The sequence below is a fragment of the Stegodyphus dumicola genome, chromosome X1 (assembly GCF_044657685.1).
Source record: "Stegodyphus dumicola isolate Sdum_Otavi_A_Nest chromosome X1, ASM4465768v1".
Classification (NCBI taxonomy): Eukaryota; Metazoa; Arthropoda; class Arachnida; order Araneae; family Eresidae; genus Stegodyphus; species Stegodyphus dumicola.
This window is the reverse complement of record NC_140780.1, coordinates 14,288,758-14,303,373: the sequence shown is the minus strand read 5'-3', so window position 1 is coordinate 14,303,373 and position 14,616 is coordinate 14,288,758. Positions and strand designations below refer to the sequence as shown.

At 34.2% G+C, this 14,616-nt stretch overlaps 1 protein-coding gene across 1 annotated transcript in view; it reads right to left on the bottom strand.

Annotated features, from left to right (window-relative positions):
- Positions 1–2,664: 2,664 nt before the first annotated feature.
- Positions 2,665–14,616, bottom strand: part of LOC118203478 (uncharacterized) — a 102,142-nt gene continuing 90,190 nt past the window's right edge. Inside the window, exon 8 of the mRNA XM_085808313.1 lies at positions 2,665–6,950. Coding sequence (XP_085664439.1) covers positions 6,870–6,950 — 81 coding nt within the window. The 3' untranslated portion in view covers positions 2,665–6,869. The remainder of the gene's footprint in view (positions 6,951–14,616) is intronic.

Here is a 14,616-nt window from a genome sequence, read left to right as displayed (position 1 = left end):
AATGTCTGGCCGCCATATCCCTTTTAAAGATATCTGTTGTGTCATAAAAAAGAAGATCCGAAAGAAATGGCACCTTTGGGACACTCAACTTCATAACAAGTTGAGAAGGGTGAAGCCTAAAATAGAGCATTGGGATACTACTAGCAATCGCAGGGAGGAAGTTCTTTTGACTCGCCTTAGAATTGGTCACAGTAGAGTGACACATAACTACCTTCTGAAAGCTGAGAACGAGCCTATTTGTGCAACTTGTAATGTTTGTCTTTCAGTTTATCACATTTTAATTGAATGTTCATATTTTAATAATCTTCGTGAGAAGTATTTTAATAGCTGCGACCTGCCTCTCGACCGTTTAATCGGAAGAGAGGTCAATAATAATTTGTTTCACTACCTCAAGGAAACAGGGTTCTATTATTTAATTTGATTTTTGTCCTGAGATTTTATGTTGGAATTTTAATTAATCAGATGTCTTAGGATTTTATATCTATACTGCATATCTCATTATCAAAGTTATAATCAGCATTTTCATCCCATCATTTAAATATCTTTTTACTTGCCTCGATTTTAAAAGTGTGCTGTTGTCTTTATATTTTTTGTTCCTTTAGTTTGTATGTTAAAAAAGAATCCTGTGTTTGGCGCATATGGCCTATTGAGCTTTGCGCCATAAAACTACTACCACCACCACCAATAACTTTAACTTGTTCTTTTGTAGCAGTAGGACCTATTTCTAGTTGAAATGTTTGATTAAGGGAAATATTATTGATGTATACATCTTCCGGATCATTTTGTGTAACAACATGTTTAGAATATGAACACCATCTTTGTTTATATTAGCTTCACCTTGTTTAAGAATGCCCATGCCAATTATAGCGTCAAATGGCATTACATTACTGTCTACAACATAAACATTAGTTGTAAATAATTCCGTATCTATTAAAATGTCAGCTGTAAAATAACCCATTGGCTTAATTTTGTCATTACCAAAGCCAGTGAGCATATTATGAAACACACTTAAAGCGGAGTTCCTGATTTGCTTATAAATGTCGTTAGAACCGTTGCTTCGCTTCCAGTATCAATGATAGCGGTGAGTGATATATCATTAATTTTGATTACTTTATGGAGTAGGGTCGGCGCATGAAAGTTGATTGATGTTTGATGTGACAGCATTCGTTTTTTCAGATATTAGACTGTTGCTTTTGTCAATTTGCATCAGAATTTTCTTAACACAGGTAAAGGATTTATGACCGAAATTTCCACAAGATTACACATTTGGGTCCGCGATGTTTGTCGGGACAAAACTTAGATAAATGACCAAATCCATTACAATTATAACATTTAGATGACTGGTAATTACTGGAATTTGCTGAGAAAACTTTTCTGTCATGTAAAGCTAAAACTTGTTTTTATATGACTTCATCCTCTGGATTTGATACATTTGTCTACTTGTTTTTATTTATTGTATTTTAATTTCATCAATTGTACTCACCCCATCTCGTGTTTGGCACATTATAATCATCTTTGGTTTTGCGCCATAATCTCTCTCACGCACTCACTCACTCACTCATGTAAAGCTAAAAATGTAGATTCACGAGATTGAATTTCGCACTTGAAAAAAGAAAATCAGAAATTGTTACATCGCATTTTGAATATGTGTTTCGCTTAAAATCTGAAACAAGATTTTTCTGGCAATAAATTTAGAACAGTTGAAATCAAAAGTGGACCATAGGATTTTGAATCCTCTGGCAGTGAATCTAAATTTTGTATAGCTATATCGAGCTCATCATATAACTTTCTCAAAGCTGGAACATTTGAAGAGTTTTTAACACTTTGCAAATTTAAAAGTTTACTCATAAAAGAATCAATTATAATATCTTTTCTACCAAAACGATCTTTAAGTAACTTTACACAGTTGTCGTAATTTTTATCAGTTAATTGAAAACCAGATACTACACTTAAAGCTCCTCCAGTCAAATATGTTTTTAAATAGGCAAACTTTTCAATTTTTGAAAGGGAATCATTTCGATCGATGGTGGTTTCGAACGAATTCCAGAATGCATTCCACAATTTTGGATCTCCTGAACACGGTTTGATTGTTAACTTAGGAAGTTTAACTGAAGAGGGTAAATTTAAACTATCATTCGGAGTACTTAACAGTTTTTCAGATGTCGATGAGTTAGTAAAACTCTCTTTCTGTTTCAATAAATGTTTAAGTTTGTTAGTATACCTAAGACATTTTTCTTGGTAATCAGTACTAGTGTTTACTTCTTCCTCAATTAAGTTTACATCAATGAAATGTTCAATTTGACTATCTAAGCACTTTAGTTTATTCATTTTCTCTATTAAAACTTCTAGATGTTCGTTTAAGATACCACATGTAACATTTTCATCTGCTAAGGCAACATCAATTTTTGAAATTAGTTTCGTAGTACTGCTCCTTTCAATACTACGCTTTCATTTTAACTTTTCAAAATTTTCTTCTGAAGACATGTTTATTACTGGAAACAATTATACAGTCAAAATGGAATTGATAAATGATAATTGCTCACCTGTAATCCATTTGGGTGAACGTTAGTAATCCAAATGGCACAATCCAACTATGAGCACGGAATCGAAACTTCTGTCACCAATATATGGGGAAGGATTAATGATAAGCATAACTACAACTCATGAAGTTAAACTAAGATTTATTTATTTACATTAGAATGAAAAGAAAAGTAATAAGAATAATCGTCAAAACATTTTGGACATGTCTGTCCTCACTATCGTTCACTTCTCATCTCATCTGACCACACCCTAATCTAGATGGCGCACTTACATAATCTTAGTTACAGTTACAGTTCCCACATATATATATAATAATTTATTTCCTAAACAATATTGATTAATTGATTATATTATCTCATAAGTTTAATTACAGTAGAATTATTTTAAAAGAGTGAATCCATACTGGTAAGTTATATTTTGAAAGATGTGTCAAAATAAAATGATCATATACAGTAGTATTTACTGAAAATTTATTTTGAAGTAAACATGCCTAGAACCAAATATCTTGTATTTCTGATAGAAAAATTGAGACTATATATCTATGTTTTTTCTGCTATGGTATTGTTTTTTCACATTTAAATAACCATGACATTTTTCTCAATCACAATGATGTAACACTTCTGGAAAATGCTATGGAATTAAGATACAGCAGATCCTGGTCATATTACTCTTGCTATTCCCTGGCTACAGTGTACAAAGACTAATCGTACATTTAAGACAGCTTTAAAATTTTGGTCTCCCATCTGAGACATTCCGTAAAATAAGTTTAAGGTATATGTGACAAATATCCATTTGCCTAAGTAAGTAAGGTACCAGTCAAATATATCATTTTATGTCAAAAATCCTGTTTATGTTAAGGTCTCAGAATGCAAGCTATTACTGATTAAGCAGGAGTGGCTGACCAATTTTAGAAGTAATTTTTCCTTTTCACAGAGCCTTAAACTCATTTTCAGAAGTAAAGGTCTATTTATAACTACATATATTCATCATGCACTACAACAGTAATTAAGTACTGCAGCATGTACTTAGGTACACAATTGGCAGTTCTATTGTACAAGGCTGCTATACACAAAAGTCTACATCTCAATGACTTGAAATATATTTTGGTACTAACAGAAGGCCCCTTTGGTTAGAATTCTACTCTTGACATTATACCTAAATTACAAATACCTGTAACAGATGCATACTTAAACATAACTGCAAAATATTTCAAAACTTCTAGTGAAAATCCTTCAAGGAGATGCATATTTTTGACAAAAGAGGTAGAAAGGCTTAAATATTTAAATTGTTCTAGTGATTATTTTATATATATTCAAAACAGCTAAGAATATTACAAAGCAGTGGCATAAAACGATAGATATAAATTGATGCTAAAACCAATCATGTGTCTTTTCTTGAAATGTTCTAAATATAAAAAGTAGTTTAAAACAGAGATACGAAAATTTGGTTTCGAAACAAAGTATTTAAAGCCAGGGTAAATAAAAAAAAATGCAAATTTCCAAATCTTATTTAAAAGAACAATTAGTGCACTAGTATAATATGCAATAACATATTCACATTTTTTTGCTACTTCTCAAAACTGAGTGATTAGTCTTCCCTTTTAGAATGCCTACATAAATAATAATACAATACAAAGACCATAATCTGGACTCGTCGGGACTTCGGCAATTCTGGATTAGGGGTTTTTCAGAATTATAGATCATAAATTTAAATCTGGTAAAATGGCATGCAGAAATTATACAATTAAAAATATCAAACCATAATTTATGAAATAAAGAGCAATTATGATCTAAAGTGTATCAAAATTTACAAAAAAAAAAGCTTAATATTTATTTGTTTACTTTATTAAACATTTCTTTCGATGTGCACATGCGTAAAGCTGTGTTCACAACAACGTGGTCACACGTTCATGCGTAAAGTGTTAACCGATCAGAAGCAAGTTCAGAGGAGGCATTCGCCGGATAGCCGGAGATCGCGTGAGTTGACTCAACTTACACATTTTTACACTTGATGTGTCAGTTTCAGGCATCTCGTTTCAAACGACCAGTTTATACGATGGTTTTTAAATTATTGCACTTTCAACAATTCTTCCTGATGGGAAAAAAAAATCAAATGGAAAATTTAAAAAATGCATACGCTAATAGAATAAAATAGCTTTACAAATTATTTAAAGGAAAATTCTTAAGTTTATTAGCAGTAATAAACCTTAATAATCAACCATAAATGATATATGGTTGGTAATTTTAACAGAATAATCTAAAGAAATAGATTGTTACGAGAAAATAGTGATGGATTTCAAAATCCCAGATTCTGAATTTTTCTTAAAATATATCTACATCACTTTAAGGTTGCTCTTGTTGCTTAGTGGATAAAACGTTGGCTTCTTGAGTTAAAGATTTTGGATTCAAGCATCGCCAGAGTGGTTTTTGTAAAAGAATTGGTATTTTTAAAAAAATATTTACAGAAAATATTATGGCTAGTTTCATAGTAGCCCAGATGCTTCTTCAGTTTCCTGAAGGTGAAGTGTAAAAACGACGCTTACCCACAGAGTACCTTAGTGCAGAGGTAACACGCTCAGATGAAAAATTCAGCTTTTACTAGAGGCTTGTATTGCGGGTTCAGGCCTTGCTTTTTCCTACCTTTGATGATGGTACGAATATACTTTTTTGGGGGGGGGGTGACACAAGAAACTTGCACTTATTTTTCATTTCATTCATCATTCATAGGAACCTAATTTTCACTCGACATTGTGTGCATTATCCTTCTTTTGATAACGAGCCTTTGGTATAATTCATAAAAAGACCTGACTACTATGATCTGATTCTATTTCGGCTGACACCAGACTAACAAAAGCGATACTGGTATATTAGTATAAAGTTGCTGTTTCATCTAATTAAAAAATTAGTAAGTTCTGAATTTTAAACAAGTGGTGATGAGTAAACCATTTGTTTAAAAAAATTAAGAAAACTGTTATTTATGCAGAAAAGAAGCTCGCTAGTATATATCTGATTTCATGATAATTTTTTATTAATTTAAAAACCTTTTGCATGAGCATTAGCAAATTTACTAATTGTGGAATTCAATTTTTAACGCAGAAAAAAGAAGTATTGTATAAAATGCAGTTACTTCAATGAGTTTTAGATAAAAGTGACCTTACAAAATAAACCCTTAGATAGTAGCTGTTTGTTAATATATGAATCACTAATTGAAGTAATTACTGTTACATTTACGGTAAAAAAATATGTGTATAAGGCTGAAACTAAAATATTTTTTCAAAAATTGATGTTGTTTATTAACTTATAAATAACTCCTTTTTCAAGTGTGATATTTAATTTAGTAATGCTAATCCTACATATATTTAAACTGAATATACTCTTTATTGCATTATTTAAACCAATTAAGGGAAGTTTATACATCATGCGAAAACATTTATGGCATTCTACCACATGAAAAATTTACTAAAATAGAAGACCAAATAGAAGCATGCAATTAGGATTTTTTAATTATCATTCAACAAAATTCACAAATAAATTAAATTAGATATATACAGCTTTTGATATATACAACGATCCTTTTCTGGAATATCTTATTCCTATAGTTCAAACAATTCTTTTTGGGGATATTCTGACATAAATTAGTGTTCTGCTTTTGAATAAATAGTTCAATGAGCGCTAGAAATTCATTGAATCGATGAGGTGTCATGCGAAAGTAATTAAAGGAAATTTCGTTTCGTTCATTTCTTCAATTAAATTATTTGCATCTCCTTACCGCACTCATCTCTCACATATTAATGTAAACCACTGCATTCTGCTTCTCTTACACAAAGCAAGAAGTAAAATAAGTTTTAATCAAGCAGATATTAAATCCATTTTAATTTTAAAATGTAATCATAAAAAGTCAAAATACCACACAAAAAATTTACGCTCTCCCCCCCCCAAGTTTAAGATATGAAGCGCCATCTAGTGCGAGCATACGACAACTTTTTAAGCGAAAGTTGCCGCGCTTGTGTGAACTGGTGTATGCGGAGAGCGTTTTTTTTACGCTTTGGCGCTTGATGCCCCAACAGACCAGTGTGAACACAGCTTAAAGCATACATTGCATGCATGCATAATGCACATAATGTATGTGCATTCTTTACGCGCATGCGTAAAGCATACAAAAAAGTTTGTAGTTTTGAGGTCCGGATTATAGATCATTCCAGATAATGGATGTCTGGATCAAGGACTTTGTACTGTATTTACAAAAGAAATATAAGCACCACTGGAGAAACTTATTGAAATAGTTGGAACAGCACATTAATTCTCAATACCAGAAAAGAAAAATCGTTATCAAACAGGGATTAACAAATGAAGAACAGCAGGCTGGGGCACAGGTTTTTGAGCTTTCTTTCCTTCACTTCCTCCGGTAACCTATAAATAAATAAAATAGATAATTTTCTAGCACAGAATAAAAAGTTTCTTCAAGTAAAAGCTGCATAGAAATACTACTACTTTAATTATACCTATACAGTCTTTTAGCCTTTATCAAAAGCTACGCAGAAATCAAGAAATGTAACATTCATATAACATAATTATTTAAACTTCATAAAGTTCTGTTTTACAACTGATCCCAAATAAGTAAACACTAACACTCTTGAAAAGAACTCTGCAATAAAGGAGAAATGCAGTCTTTCAAAAGAATACATCGATCAACTGACATATTCTAATAACAGAAATGCTAAAAAATAAGAACTTGACATATTAAACATAAAAACTGCCCTTTTTTGTGATGAGGGGATGAGTTTCATGACAACAAAATAATGAAGATATGAAATCATGAAAAATATCTTACTTAAACTAAACCAACCAGATATTCTACCGATAGGGTCAATGAGTAATGCAAGTAATAATTGCAGGAAATTTCTTAACTATCAAAATTTCAGCATAAATTTCACTTAAGAATTTTCATTCAACTGCACAGGTCAGAGAATTTATGTTGAACGACAAAGCCAGAAAACTTAATAATACAGATGAAGCAATCAAATTTCGAGAATTATTCAGTATAAACAGTCAGGAGCAGAATAAAGCTTAACATTATTTTTTGCAACAATCAATTCTTACAACTGTAATAATAGCTCTTAGAGATTCAATAAACCTTCAGTATCGATCAATAATCTCAAATAATATACAAATATAAAGTAAATATTTCATGCTTACATACACCTGTCTTTTCATTTCTAAACAAAGAACGTTAAAAACATTCATAACTCTCAGGCTTGTAAATCATTTCCAGTGCTGTATCTTTCAGTAAATATGATTTCTGTGAAACTGCATCAATAACAGGTTTAGCAGCACACCTTTCCCCATTGCCTCCAATAATTACTTTAAATGTTTATAACATCACTTTCAGAGTTGCTGATATATTGGAAGTGTCTGATCCTAATCAGTTGTTGTCAAATTTTTATTTTCTTCATTCGAGGTCTCTTTAACGTTGCATAATGATACTTGTGGAATATTTCTACATGAAAGTAAATGATGTTTCCCACAGCATAAACACTTAGCTCTACTATTGCATTTAAACACAAGAAACATTTGGATTTTTGCACAAGTGACTCTCTCTATCTTCCCAACTTAATGAAGTCCTTAGGTCTAATCATGAGAGAAGAGGTTTCTTCAGGGCCATAATTGAAGGATGTAGGGACTTTAAACCAAGGATAACTCTTTGTAAGAACATAGATGGAACTATTAATAATGAAAGAGATGAAATTATAAATAGATGGGTTGAGTATTTCAACCACCTGCTTAACCCTGATGTGTCAAGTAATGTACGTAATGGTATTGTGACTGACAGGGTTGAGAGTCAAATCGTTCATATTTCAACCACTGAAGAATCTCAATCTGCTATTCATAAACTGAAAAATAATACAGCAGCAGGACCTGATTTGATTTCCGCCGAGTTATTAACTCGCAAAAACGCGCACTACTTTTAGCTACGCGAAGCGTTATTTCTCAACGAAACAAAAATAAAATTGTTCATGTAATTGAAGAAAAATATTTAAATAATAAAAACAGAGTATATAAAATATAAAAATATACTTTTAATTTAATAATTCTAATAAAATTGTATTTTAAGACATAAATTATTCATTATTTAACAGCAAAAATCAGACTGATTTCTTTTTGTGCGCAAATGATATTTAGAACTAATTTATGTAATATTAAATTTTTACAGAAATAATTTCAAAATAAAACTTGCATTTCACACTTTCTTGCAAAAAATCGTGCTGTGTTTGCAGTAAACATTTTCTCACACTTGGCACAGCAAATTTGTGATTTTCGGTTCTTTACGCTAGGACATATATGGCACCTTTTCCTGGAACACTTCTGTTTTTTTTGGCGGGTGTCCTTCCCAGTCTTCCCTATACCTGAAATTTAATTTTTCACTCAATTCGCGTGGAAGATTTTGCTGCAAACGTCTTTCTTGAATGTGATCCTTCAAAAGTTCTAATGCAAGTTCTTTGATAAATAAATTTTGTTTCCTATATTGCGTTGCTGGCGCCTTTGCAGATAACAATAATATTCTAGCATTTATAGCTGCAATGTTGAACATACTGAAGAATACTGTCATTGGCAATCTGTTGCTAATTGTAGCAGCAGTATAAGTGGATTTAATTCACTACATCTCCAGCCCCCTTCGTTAAATCATAAAAAGTTATGATTTCTGTTTTTTTTTTTTTTTTTTTTTTTTTTTTGTTTGCTTCTCCAGTTGAAACATCGATGACGCTGTCATTATGCATGGTGGACAACAGAACAACGCATTTATTTTTGTTTAGTGTGTAGGAAATTAATGTCATATTTCTTTGAAATCCACATAATGATGAATATACTTCTCTTTTTCTGCTACAAGTAAAATCTTTTGGCAGTTCTTTTAAATTTTTTCTGATAGTTCCCACGAGCGTAATTTTCTATTCAAGGAGATCCTGTACCAAGGTATAACTGGAATACCAGTTGTACATGGTAAGGTTGCACCCTGGATTCAAAATAGGCTCCTCAAACCTCTTGACTACTTTATTAGAATCATTTTCTGAGCTGTACGGCCCTTTGGGTTGTGTTACTGCATAAATTTCAAGATTTGAAGTGTAAAATATCCTTGCATCAAATAATTCCATATTTTGCAGGTTTACTTGGAACGTATTGACGAAAGGAGCATCTTCCTATACAGGGCTCTAATTTTTCGTCAATTGTAACGTATTCACCAAGACTGTAAACGTTTTAGCATTTTCAACGAACTTTTCAAAACCATTTCTTATTGGAGGCAGTTTATCCATTTCTCTTCTAGAAGGATGATCTGTTATATGCCATCAAATCTCAAACATCTCATTAAAATTAAAAAAAACGTTTGTAGGACACAGTTCGATGAAAAATGACAAGCCCTGTTCCGTCAATCTCCCAGAGGTCGCAACATTTATGTGAGAAGCCTTGTATTTTAAAACAAAATTCTCCAAAATAAAGAAGACCAATAAATGATCTGATTTCTGTAATATTTGTGTGTCTAGCATCTCTCTATTTTCCAAATTTGAAGGCTATTTTTGCCAAGATATCAATTTGCAGACACAGAAATATTGAATTCATTACTAGATTCAACACTCAAGTCTAAGGTCTCATCAGAATTCGATTGGTGATCACTAAACTGTTCTTCATCAACTATTTCTTCGTCTTTGTCATTAACTGAATCTTCATTAGTCGACACTAGTTAAACGACTAGCTAATAGTTTCTGTAATCTTTTCATTTCATCGCCATAAATCAAATAATGAGACATTTTTGCAACTGCATATCTTTCACAATTTTAAATGACAATGCGAGCGTGCACCTCAAGCCTGGGAAGCCCAGCTATTTAGTTTCTGCGAAAAGATGGAGGGATAAATTCGGGAAATGCTTGTGAATGACACGTACATGACCTTAAACGCAGCTACTGAGAAACTCGATAAATTTCACCAAAGGGTGAAATGTTTGTATTATGCTTTTGTAACGACCGGGCCTGGCAGGCCCGACGCACATTCTCGCGGGTTAATATGGTGGAAAAGATGTGACAAATATTATCTGGGAAAAAGGAAATCCTACCTACTGATTGGAAATTAAAATATTCTGTATTCTATGTCCTATACATAAAAAGGGGAACTTACTGAACTGTGAAAATTATAGAGGAATAAACATTATGTGTTGCCTATATAGTTTTCTCGAATATTTTATTTAATCGCTTGTCTTCTATCATTGAGACTGTCGTTAGGAAATATCAATGTAGTTTTCAGGAAGGAAAAAGTCACAGCTGATCAAATCTTTGAGAAAAATATTGGAGAAATGTAAAGAGTATGGAATTGAAACCCATCATTTGTCGACTTCAAGGGCAGCCCATGATAGTATTGATAGAGCTCAGATACTAAAAGTCCTATCTGAGTTCAAAGTTCCAACAAAGTTAATTAAGCTTGCGAGGCTCACTCTAACTGAAACCATGTCTCGAGGTTCAAGGAGAAATAAGAGACCTTCCTTTAAGGTCTGAAATGGAGTTAGGCAGGGGATGCCTTGGCATGCCTCCTCTTTAATTTAGCTCTGGAGAAAGTTATAAGAGATGCTGGTATTAATACAAGAGGTACTATATTTAATAAATCAATTTATATTCTGGCTTATGCTGACGATGTAGATATAACTGCAAGATCTGGAACAGACCTTTTTGGCACTAGACAATTCAGCCTTGAAAATTAAAAGGGGTAAAAATTAAATGGAAAATTAAAATGGGGTAAAAAGGAAAATCCACCTAAAATATTCGAGATTTAAATTTGAATCTCGGAAAAATTGCATCTATTTGGACTCTGAAATTATCATAAATATACAATATATCAAATATTAATCCTGAAATCAGAAAAAGGATTATTGCTGCAAATTGTTGCTTTTCTTTAATCCCATCTAATAAAGAGAAGGACAAACATTCTATTATACAAAGTACTAATAAAATCAGTCTTAATCTATGCTTCAGAGACATGGACTCTGACTATGAAGGAAGAAAGAGCCTTGGCAGTCTTTGAAAGGAAGATTCTATTTTTGGTGCCGTTTTAAAGAATAATATATAGTGTTAATTGCATAACTTTGAACTCTATAAAATTTATAAACATAAGGATATTATTAAATCCCTAAAATTGGGTAGAATGAGATGGGCAGAATGCCCCTGAAAATGAATGAAGAGAGAACAGTGCTTAATGTCTTTAATGCAAATCCTGTTAGTGGAAGATCAAGAGGAAGACATAAAAGATGGAGGAACTGCCTGGCTGAGGATTTTTCATTCTAAAAATTATGAACTGGAGGTCAGTTACTGGAAGAAGGGTGGAATGGGAAAGGCTTCTGAAGATGGCCTGGGCCTAGAAGGGGCTGCTGTGCCAATGCTGATGACTCGGTAACTGGAACACCTGCCAAGGAGATTGCACCACTCATTTCTTCTTCTTCTCTGTTTTAGAAGTTCCTGTGTTTCACTTACATTACACCCTTATTCATTCCATACCGCTGACCATCTCCCTTGAGGTAGGGATATTTATCACCACATTACTCTGCTTTTTCTTCTTCACTGCCACATTGTTTATTTCTAGACAAAAAAGTTCTTTTTCCATCCATGCACATCTTACAGCCAGAGATCTCTCGCTACTCATAAATTGTCAGAATTATTCCTTGAAATCTAGAAAGTGGAACAAGTCATCTCCATTTCAAACTGCAGTCTCTACTCAAAACGAGTGGCTGACGATAACTCTGACCACCCAACTTAGCTGATGGAAAAAAAAACTCCCCCACCCTATCAACAAAACCTACCTCCTTCGCCCCTTCATTTCTGCTAACGCAAAACTAACAGTTGACGAAAACTCTCAGCATCCAACTCAAAATAAGTAGCTCAATCCAACTCTCCTCTTTCAGCCAAATGCTCTCTTTTAACTTCTCGCCTACTTATTAATTATACAACAATGACCCACGTAATCATACCTAATTTTAAATTAATTGGCAAATCGTAGTCTGTCATGACCTTATACCAGCCAATAATAATGCCGTAAAAATCTGAGTATGCACCACACATCCTTCTTTATTAATGGCATACGAAAACCTCAGGGTACTTTACTCTTCCAGTGGAAAAAAATCGAAAAACATCATGTCTTTAAAAAAGGTCTCCTATGATGAACAATAATTTTGTATACATATTCTGTTTGCATTATATAACAATGACCGGCGGATATTTTCTTATAATTTATTTTACAAACCACTATATTACTAATGACTATTTTACAAAGGCTAGCCACCAGCACATAAACAAACTTAACTTTTCCCTTCAAGTCTTTATCAAAATGTTTGTGAGTACGGGTGTGGCAATCCCGAGGTATACTAGCCCTTCAGGGGATCATCTTCTTGGTGAGACGGGTGTCACGATCCTGGAGCCCCAGTGATCTTTCCTCTTGGCTGGAACTTTTCCCCTTCCCTTCTCCCTTGCGGTTTCTCTCTACGGAGTTTGGGGCTCGTCACGAGAGACTGGAACAGACCTTGTCTCTAGTTCTCGAGTGGCGAGAAAACTGCCCACGTGTTTGCCGTGCGTGGAGACCTGTGTCGCTGGAAAGGAGGGTCCTGGTAGTTGAGGGGCGAGGTACTGTCCCCAACACACTACTTTGGCCTCTGCTTCAGCTAAACGGGAGGCACCTTAGTCGTCCTCACGGGTGTCAATCGGCTGGTCACTAGTCCTTGTGTCAGTGGCTTGGGGTCAAGCTCTTGGGAGTACCTGCTTTCGGGAAAGCCGACTGTGGGGCTTCAGTTTGCGTATAGGTCCGGCTAGCCCTAACACAGGATTCTGTGTTCCCTTGTTGGACTCCGTGGTGGGTGGGGCCGTCGGACCCGAATCTTATATTTTTTTAATCATGACTTCTCTTTTTATTCTAAAAAAACCTGAATCAAATGACACGAAGAAAAATATAGAAATCGTTGACAAATCGATTAACAAGAAGATCCGTACAGATGAAAATACCAAAGATATTGAAGTTACTGACAAATCCGTTACCAAGAAGATCCGCACCGATGCAAATGCTAAAGAATCTACTGATTCTCCGCGCTTTGTTGTTGTTTCCAGTGCCTCTGGAGAATTGCAAAAGATGTCTCCTTTCCTGGTTAGCAAATACATTCATTCCTGCGTAGGTGAGCCAAGGAACATAAAGCGTCTCCGTTCTGGAGACTTGCTTATTGATACCCTTTCGGCCACCCAGTCTGCTTCACTTATACGTCAAACCAAATTTGGACAAGTAGCTATAATAGTGTCAGCACACAAAACACTTAATACCTGTAGAGGCGTGATCTTGGAGATCGAACTTCTGTGTGTTTCTGAAGAAGAGTTCGTCTCCGAGTTAGCTGACCAAAATGTCTGTGGTGCTAGGCGGATCAAGATGCGAAAGGAAGGTCAGTTGATTGACACGAAACACGTGATCCTGACCTTCAAATCGCCTGATCTGCTGAAGAATATAAAGGCTGGGTATCTTAACTGTCCCGTAAGACCGTATATTCTCAACCCAATGTGATGCTTCCAATGCCAGCGGTTTGGTCACTCTACGACATCCTGTCGTGGCACCATTACGTGCGCCAGATGCTCGTTGGTTGGCCACAATAGTGATAATTGCACCGCTGTGCCATTGTGTGTTGACTGCAAGGGTGATCACCCAGCATTTTCTCGCTCTTGTCCAAAATGGAAATCTGAAAAGGAAGTTCAGACCATAAACGTTTCTAGGAACATTTCATATGCCGAAGCCAGGAGACAAGTTCAAAGCACACAGCCTCAATCAAACAAATCACACGCCAGCGCCTTTAAATCAACACGCACTATAGCCACCCAAACTTCCCTAAATACACAGACTCAACCAAATAAAACACAGCAACCTGCAAACAAGAAAAAAGAAAATACAACACATATCGTACAAAATAAAGAAATAGCTATCCCGAGCAAACCCAAAACTGTGCCTCCAAAAATAGTAACAAAAAATAGAAGCCGCAGCAATAGTTCTCTAGATTGTTTGAATTCTGAATCTCTAG